The sequence below is a fragment of the Crocodylus porosus genome, unplaced genomic scaffold (genome assembly GCF_001723895.1).
Source record: "Crocodylus porosus isolate Cpor-Errol unplaced genomic scaffold, CroPor_comp1, whole genome shotgun sequence".
Classification (NCBI taxonomy): Eukaryota; Metazoa; Chordata; order Crocodylia; family Crocodylidae; genus Crocodylus; species Crocodylus porosus.
The window spans coordinates 2,854,608-2,863,740 of NW_017728915.1; the positions used below are offsets into that span (position 1 = coordinate 2,854,608).

The 9,133-nt window shown below is 57.5% G+C and overlaps 1 protein-coding gene across 1 annotated transcript in view; it reads right to left on the reverse strand.

The window, feature by feature from the left end:
• Positions 1-2,592: 2,592 nt before the first annotated feature.
• The window catches only part of PARD6A (par-6 family cell polarity regulator alpha), a 20,019-nt gene continuing 13,478 nt past the window's right edge, over positions 2,593-9,133 (reverse strand). The window contains exon 3 of the mRNA XM_019535540.1: positions 2,593-3,878. Within this exon, the coding sequence (XP_019391085.1) occupies positions 3,061-3,878 (818 nt within the window). The 3' untranslated portion in view covers positions 2,593-3,060. The remainder of the gene's footprint in view (positions 3,879-9,133) is intronic.

The window sequence follows — 9,133 nt, forward strand, 5'->3', positions numbered from 1 at the left end:
GGATCTTGGAGGTTTCATGAATCAAAACTCCTTGCTCCTCCCTTGCTAAGCAGCAACCTGGCCCTTCAGGAGCCTTCAAAAGGAAGTTAGGGCTTGGCCAGGCCAGGGTGTAGCAGCACAGGCACCTCCTGCTCTCTGCTCCCCAGTGGGGCACATGCTCACAGCAGGGGCTCCATGGAGCAGGAGCTGTCAGGCCAGGTCAAAGCAGCTGGTGTTGTTACTTAGTTCCAATTTTCCCTCCCTGGGCACAAGATGGCAGCTTTCAGAGCCCACTAGCTACTGATGTCTGCTTTCCCAGTGCTGCAGCAGCAGGTTGTGAAGGCCATGGCCAGCTTCCCTGGGCACTTGGAACAGCAGCCTTGTCCTGGTGCATGTGCAAGGAAAGGCATGCTGAGTTTGCTTCCTGCTCTGCCCCATTATTCCAAGGCAGGATGGACAGACAGCCAGGCCCCCTGCCCCCTCTCTTGTTATCTGTATGACCATCACTTTCAAGCAGCTGTGCCCTGGATCAAGTCCCTGTTATACTGGGCACTGCACATGCACAGAGCAGTTACAGGCCTGTCCCAGAGCTGGCAGACTAAGGCCCTGGCTCCCAGGCCTTGCTTGACTTGAGTCCCTGGCACCCAACAGCACCTGAGCCCATTGCCCTCCCTGACCTTACCTGGGAACACCGAGTGCAAGGGGGGGAGGTGGTTCCACGCATACTCTGCACCTTGAAGTGGGCTATGAGGCTTGTGCAGTGTTGACCTAGGTTTTAGTGTGTGAGGTGGGCCTGCAGAAACTGCACCAGAACAACCTGCACCCAGGCAGAGCAGCCCATGGCACTGCTACATGCTCAGCATCAAACCGGTTCGTGCACAGGCCTGTGGCAGGGATGCAGTGAGGATGAAGGGAATGTACTGTATGTCTCGCCTGTTACAGACGCATCTTGAGGCAGCAAGAATCCCCACACAGATCCCTGCCTCACCAGTGAGCTCTTATGTGGGGCACAGAGCCCAGCCTGGGTGCTAATAAGGTGCTCCTCTTGCACCCTCAGAGATGGTGCAGGATCTTTTTTCACCAGGGAGCTGAGTGCTGCCTTTGACAGCTGTGCTAGCATCTGGATCCAGGCAGAGCACCGAACACCCTTCTGCAGCAGGAATGTTCATGGATGATGAGTCCAGATGGCAGCACATGGTTAGGAGCAGCTCCACATCATCTAGGGGTGGCCAACCTACAGTATGCATGGCATGGGTGCCCTCTGCATGTGTGCACACAGCAGCTCAGGTAGGAGATAAGCAGCACAGCAGCAGATAGAGATGAAAGCAAAGAAGCAGATTGGGCAGGGAAGGGGACTGGAGCAGCACTCCAAGAAGGTGCAGCGCTGATTTGTGGCACAGCTGCCAAAAAGGTTGGTTCCACTGGTCTCGTGACTGTTGGGTTTGAACAGGGAGTGGGGTGTGGAAGGGTGCTAATGGGGGCTCATACAGCCAGGGAGAGACACTAAAATGGAGGGCCACTGCCTAGGAGGACTGGCAGAGTTACCCCCTGGGGGAAGGCAGTGGAGTATTTGTGGGGGCATCTCTAGGTATCTCCTAGGAGCCTTTTAAAGCAGTCCTAGGTTTGTAGCCCAGCTCATTCTGCATCAGGCCTGGGCTGTGGGAGCTGCAGTTTAGAGATGCAAGGACAGGACAAGTCAGAGGTGGCTGGGCCCTATGGGGCAGACAGATGAGAGACAGCCCTAAGCTGTGGGAATGGAGCCAAGCAGCTGAGACATGCTTCATGGCAGAGAAATAAAGAGCAGGCTTTGGACTGACCCAAACCTCAGAGCTTTGAGCAACTAGGAAACAGCTAGCCTCAGTCCACTGGCCACAGAAGAAGCAGCCCCTGCATATGAGTTGCCACTGCTGGCCCCAGAAGTTTGGAGCCAGGTCTCTGTGGGGGAGGCTTCCTGGGCTGTGGCTGGCATCCTCAGGGGCAGCTTGGTCCCTTTGCTGTACCAAGAGTCTGCCAGGGTGGTTCATCCAACCTGCTCCTGGCACCTTGTGAGAGCTACACAGGGTGGGGAGGAGCCCACAATGACCATGGCACTGCTACAGTGTATGCGAGCAGCCAGGGCAGCACTCTGGGAGGGCAAAGACAGGCTGCCTCAGAGGGTGCCTGCTTCTGCCTCCCCCCCTTAATCCTGAGGGCTGGGGGTGAGGCAGTAGCTCTGCCCTCAGATTCACAGAAGTTTAGGGCTGGAAGGGACCTTGTGAGATCACTGGGTCCAGCCCTGCTATTCTTAGGCAGGAAAGACTGCTGAGGTCAAATAACCCCAGCAAGGTGTGCATCCAACAGGGTGTCCTGGAAGGCTGCATTGTGCGTGTGCATGAGGCTGGGTGGTTTCATAGATTTCATAGACATTAGGGCTGGAAGGGACCTCAGGAGATCATCGAGTCCAGCCCCCTGCCCAAAGGGCAGGAAGTCAGCTGGGGTCATAGGATCCCAGCAAGATAAGCATCCAAGCATAAGCATGTGGTGTGTGAGTGTGGGTGTGTGTGTGTCCTGGAAGCCTGCTTTGGGGACCTGTTAGTGTCAGGCAAGGCCCTGGCACGAGATGAGAGAGAGCGCTTCCTAGAAAAGGTTTAATGTCCTGATACAATATATTAATTTGTGATGCATATTCTCATAAAACAATTAAAAAACACTTGATTGGAAGGGGATGGGGGGGGAAGCATGGGCATGGCTGTCACAGGCAGTGTCCAGTAAGACAAAGAAACACCACTTTGGTTCCCCAAGGGGGGGAAGGGGAGGGTGAGCTCCAGAGAAGGGACAGCATCTGTAGGGAGGGGGCAGGGAGCCAGGGCTGGGCCCCCATGCCCTAGTCCCAGCTACCACCCTCCTGGCAGGTCCCAATAGGTGCCAGCATACCTTAATGCCTGAGAAGAGGGCAGGTGTGGGACCTGGGTGGCTTCCCAGTGCCCTTGCTTCTGTGTCTTGCCCCACCTAGCAAGGGGCTGGCACAGTCAAGGCCTGATACAGAAATGCTCCAAGAGATCTGGTCGGTGCAGGAGGCCAGCCCCCCTGGTGGGTTGCTGGCTATAGGGTGAGGACTGTGCCGTCCTCCCGCAGGCTGCCCCTGTGGCTGCCCCGGCTTGGGCTGCCCCCGCTGCCATTGTGACTGTTCAGGGAGTGCAGCGAGCCCTGGGAGCTGTTCAGGGACAGGCTCTGTTGAAAGCTCCTGTCCAGGAGGCTGCCACCATTGGGGCAGGTGGCTGGGATGTAGTGGGGAGCACTATCATTTTCAATAATGAGATCGCCTTCCTCGTCGCTCTCACCCTCAGCTGTGCTGTAGTTGCTCAGGTACTGGGAGGCAGGGCTGGGTGTCTGCTGGCTGGGTGTGCTGTCCGTTGACATGCCCGAGCTGCCGGAGGCCTTGCTGCTGCGGATGACATTGTTGCGTTGGTTGGCTGGCTTGACGGTGATGATGAGGTTGTGACTGTTAGCCACCATCATGTCTGTCACCTGGTCCAGGGACTTGCCGGCCACGTCAATGCCGTTCACCTCCAGGATCTCATCATTGACAGCCAGCAGCCCCGTGCTCTCAGCCAGGCCACCCTTGACCAGGCGGGAGATGAAGATGCCAGGGACCTTCTCAACACCCTGGGGGGCCACACGGACGCTGATGCCATCACGGATGTAGAAGCCCAGCGGCTTGTCAGAGCCGTGCTTATGCAGGCGGACGCGGCGATGCGTCTCAGGCAGGATGTCCACGTCGATGATGGAAGAGATCTGCCGGAAGTCCTGGGGCAGCCCAATCAGGATATGCGGCTTGGCCCGGTGGTGCGCTGGCCGCAGCAGCCCCTTCTTCTTCCGCTGCAGGGAGTTTGAGGCAAACACACTGGAGTCGGCTTCAGCTGCAGGGGAGCAAGCAGAGCACACAGGTCAGCCAGGTGTCCCCCCTGTGAGCCAGCTGGCACTGCCTCATCATGCCCCTGCTGAACAAGGTCATGGTGGCCCAGCAACTCACTGCTGCAACACAGTTTCCTGAGTGGGTCCTACAGGGAAACTGAGCAAGAACTTGTGGTCCCACACATGGAATCCTCTGCTCTCCCTGGTATTTCTGAGGGCCTCTCCTTCCTGCGTTAGTTGGTGCCATGCAACTTCCCCTCCTATCTTAGGCTCTCCCTGGGCTTTGCTGATCTTCATGTGATTTGCAGCCCCCTCCAATCCCAGCCCTGGGCTCCCTCCATTGCTCAGGTGATGCTTGCCCCTCAGCCCCCAGCCTCTGCTGTCCCAGCCCTGGGCTCCCTTTTCCTGAACAGAGAATTTGTAGTGCTTGGGGACTGTAAAGTACAAAAAGAAATACTCTGGACAAGGCTGAGATACCCAAGCTGCTCCCTCTGCACAAGACCTAGCTCTGAAGGGATGGCTGAAGTGCCCTTGGGCCTGCCAGCTCTGCATCAGCCCCAGGGTGCTGCTGTCTCCTTGGTGCAAGAGTGCCCAGAGGCCCCTGCCAGCTACTCCCTGCTCCCAGGTGAGTGCAGAGCTGTCCTTGTGAGCCCAGATGGCCATGGCAGCTGGAGCAGCTGATGTTCCCTGGGGTCTATTGTAGCTTAGCTTAGCAGGATAGGAAGGCTGAGGGCATGTCAGCAGGGCTCCGATGGGCCAGACTCCCAGGCCTATTCCAGTCTGTGTCAGCAGCACAGGCAACAGCACTGCATGCAGCCCAATTCCCAACCCTCCTGGCACTGCCTTGGCAGCCAGCACTACAGCCCCTCCTGCATGCCTAGGGCCAGAGCCTTCCCCCCAAACTGCTCCTCTCCAAGGCCTGGCCCCTTCAAGACACCTCTACTGTCTATGCCATCTCCTCAGGATGGCCCAGCTCAAGTCTCCCTCCCCACAGGCACAGAGAGAAGGCATCTCCAGAGCCCTGCCATGTACCCGTCCAGATCATCCCTGAACTGCAGCTGAAGCCCATTCCCCAGACACTCTGGCCCTGGCGTGGGGGTTCCCTCTTGCAGGGTAGCCCATCTGTCCACAAGCAAGCCAACCTCTTCTCCACAGCTGCCCCCTCCCACAGACAGTTCTTGGGGTGCTTCCCTGTTGTGCTCTGTAGTCTCAGCTGCCATGCCACAGGCTCTGCCCCCTGCTCTTGCAGCTAGGAGAGGAGCTTTAAATCCATGAGTGGGACCACCCAGACTGCTACTGCAGGGCACTTCCAAAGACACAAACCTTGAAGACTGTCTGTACTGTGCTGCTTCCTGTTATGCCAGGCACTGCATCGTGGACATGCTGTGTGTTATCAAGCCATGGAGCCTACCCAGACTGGTAACAGCCACTCTCTGCCCTTGCTGGCACCACTGCCTGCACTACCTACAGAGCAGGGCCACAGGCCCAAAATTGGCCTGGCTTCTGACTAGGCAGATGCTTTCCTGGCTCACAGCAGAAAGTGTATGTGTTGGGAGGAAAGAGGCTACACCTCCTTCCTTGTCTGGCAGACACGGTGCCCAGGCTGCTTCAGCTCCCGCACCTGCCCCTGCCCCTGCCTCCACCCCAGCACTGCAGCCCCACCTGTACCCTGAGGCAAGAGGGTATCCACTGAAGACCAGCAAGAGCCAGGGGCTTTTGCACACTAGCTGCTGCAGCTCAGGAAGGAGACGGTGCCCACCAGGGGCCCCAACTCAATTTGCAGGAATCCTCTCTCCACTGTGCTGCACCCACCTCAGGTGGAGCACAGCTACCGTGATCAGCACACAGGGGAAAGGAACCGCAACCTCCAGCTCCCCCTCTACAGAACAACGTCTTGCTCCCCCTGCCTCCCTCCCCTCCTCACAGCCCGGCTGCTGGACTGGCCCCTCCGTGGTCTGGTATCTGCAGGTGCTGGGGGAATGGATTACATTGTATGTGCCAAGATGGGATTAGCAATCTGGATAATTTGGATTTAATCACACTTTGAGGCATGCCCTTCCAAGTTAACCGTGAAGCTGCCAGATCCCACAGAACAGCTTGCCCCAGCTGGGACAGCACGGGCACTGACCAGAGATGCCTGCCCCAAGCAGCCTAGGAATCAGGGGCTCCAGATCTCTGGGGCTGCTGACCAGATCGCTCAGGGCTTGTGCTGTCTAGCAGAGCAGAGCAGAGCAGAGCAGAGCAGGACCAAGGGTTGGTAGGAAGACCTTGCTGCTTGCCATGGGACTCAAGTGGCTGTTCATCACCAAGAGCCCCCTGTGCCAGGGCCCAAGGGAGGGCAGAGTACAGGTGTGTGGCAGTGGGGAGGGGAGGGATAGGGAGAAGGTACCTCAGGGTCAGCACAGTTTGGATCTCATTCCTTTCTCACTCAGTGCAGCCCTCGACTCTTCCACCAGCTCCAGCCATTCCCCTTGGTCACAGCAGAGAGCCCCACCCCAGGGCCACGCAGCTACAGAGAGCAGTGAGGTGGACTGGCACTGAGGCCTCTGATAAACCCCAGAAGCATTGCCTTAAACACTGCTGAGGCACTACACAGCACAGCTGCCCCAGGGCTCCAGGCCTGGCAGTGCCCCTGGGGAGATGCACCCCCTCCAACCTGCTCTAGGAGCTAGGGAGCTTCTCCAGGCACTGGCGCTCCAAGTAGAGCAGGGGCAGATAGTCCTCTCCAGTCGGCAGGGGTTGGACAGGCGAGGGGCTCTGAACACCATGTAACCTGGGTGAGAGGGAAGAAGATGCCATTTGGTGCCAGCTAGGAGCAGATCTCAGGGACTGGAAAGGTGCTAACACACCCCTTGACTGGCAGCCAAGCAAAGCAGGCTCTGCTGGCCACACCAAGTGACATCACCTTCCCCATCCCTGAGCCTGGAATGGGACAGGTATCATGGGTGGCACACGGCCCAACAATACAGGAGCACTGTGCTAGGCCCTCAGGAAGTCAGGGACATGGCTATGCCTCCATGCACAGCTCCCAGCCAGCAGCGCAGAGCGAGGGCACCAACACAGCTGAGTGCCAGGCTGAAAACAAGGGGACTCGTGAGTGAGAATGAAGCTGGGAGCAGAGGGAAGGAGCCCCCCCTGAGTGAAGCTGGAAAAGGGGAGGGAGAGGATCCTGGAGGCTGTACAGAGCCAACTCTGCTCCTGGGAGCCCAGGCCCTGCACCCCACTTGGGGGCACAGGGGCCCTGGTCCAGCTGCAGGAGGACCCCGGGCAGGCGCCTGTGCATAGAAGGCACCAGTTAGACTGGCAAGACTGGAGTGAGGGAGGCAGGGGCAGATTCCTTTCATTCCTCAGACAGGAGCATTCAAACCTTTGCCCCTGGCCTGCTGAGGCAGCCCCACAAACTCTGTCACCAGCCCAGCAGAAATGGGTTGCTCCCACCAAGCCCCACTGCATGGCCCTTCTGTGCCAGCTGGGGATGTGCTTTGGATGGGATGCCAAGCAGCGCTCTCAGTCAGTGCCACCCTGGAAGCCCTTCTGCAGGAGCCAGGGCACAAGTCATTCCCTGCAGCCATTTTCCTCCATAGAGATTCATGTCCCACTCCATGCACACAGGGCAGGGCATGGCCAAATGGACCTGGAAAGCCCTACTGGGCAGGCAGAGTACCTTCACTCTGCACACAGCAAGCTTCTTCATGCAGCTCTGGTCACTACATCACCAGGCTGCAAAGGCTTCCTTATAATTTTAAGTCATCCAATGCTGGTCATGGTGAACTTCTTAGAATCAGCTGCCGGACTTTGTTGGCTCTAGCAGCCCATCAGAGCTAGGCTAGGCTGCAGCATGAGCAGGGGAAGCGTGGGAATCATAAAAAAGCAGGGCTGAAAGCCACCCTAAGAGGTCATCTCATCCAACCCCTCGCTCAGCCAGGCTGCGGCACCCTGGGGTGCCATGAGGTCCTTCTAAGGATGCTTTGGGTTGTGAGGAGTTAAGCATGCACTCATTCCTGCTCAGTTGCTCCTCCTCCCTCACTGCAGCCCACACTGCCTGGCCCCTCTGTAAGGAGGTAAGCACCATAACAAATAAATTAGTTTCTGAAATAGGGTGCTGCTCAATTCAGAAATGCTATGGAGGGCTGCCTGGGGTCCAAAAAGACAGAGAACCACTGGTTTAGCCCTGGGTGCTCAACCCCCCTCCTGTGGACCAAATCCAGCCCACAGAGCCATATTATTGGGCCCCTGGGGATCCTCACAGGTTGGGAAATTTGGCAACTGGGTTAGGAAATTTGGCAATGGAGGACCAGCAGAAGCTCTATGCAGCCAGATCTAGCCCACATGGGCCGCTGCCATGCAACAGGATCAGGGCCAGGCTCATCCCTGCCCATCCATACAGGGGCCGGGTTGCCCCCCACAAGTTTGGATCAGAGCTGGGCTGCTACCCATTCTCTCCTCCCCCCTGCTGCATATGTATGGATGGGGGCTGCTCTGCACCCCCCACTCAACACTTCCAGAGGAGCTGGGCTGCTCTCTGCCTCCTTGGGCAGCTGAATCAGGGTCGGGCTCTGCACCCACCTCCTTGCTGGATTGGGCCTTTGATGCATGGGCCCATGTGCCAGATCAAGCCCATTGGCTGGATCTGGCCCACAGACAGACCTTGCACTGCCCAGCCTCCAGGATCCTCTCCCCCACTTTCCATGGGAAAAAAGGTTGGGCATCCCTGGTACAGCCCCTTTGAAACACAACTGCATGAACAGCCCCCTCACACAACTGCCAGGCACACTGCCTGAGTCACAAAAGCTCAGTGAGAGGGCAGCAGCATGCAGGGGCCTTGCACAAGTCTCAGCCAAGGTGTTCACCTTCCCTGGGACCAGCTGGTTAAGGGGCAAACCACACAACCCAAGACACAAGAATTCAACAGGAATTCATGGCCTGCTCCATGCTGAAAAAGCTTGATCAGTTCAGCTACACTGTGGGGTGGAGGAGAGTTAACTTGTACAGGCTCCCAAGACGAACAGCTGTGCATTCCTTACTGGCATGAGAGTAAGTGTGCTCCCCCTCCCAAATACTACTGAAAAGGGCAAGCACTCGGTTTGCCATGTGCCACCCCGGCCATAAGCTGACTGAGAGTAGATTCAGGCTGGACATCAGGAGGCGCTGCTTCACGGTCAGGGCGGCTAGGAGCTGGAACCAACTTCCAAGAGAAGTGGTGCTGGCTCCTACCCCGGGGGTCTTCAAAAAGAGGCTGGACAATCACCTTGTTGAGCTC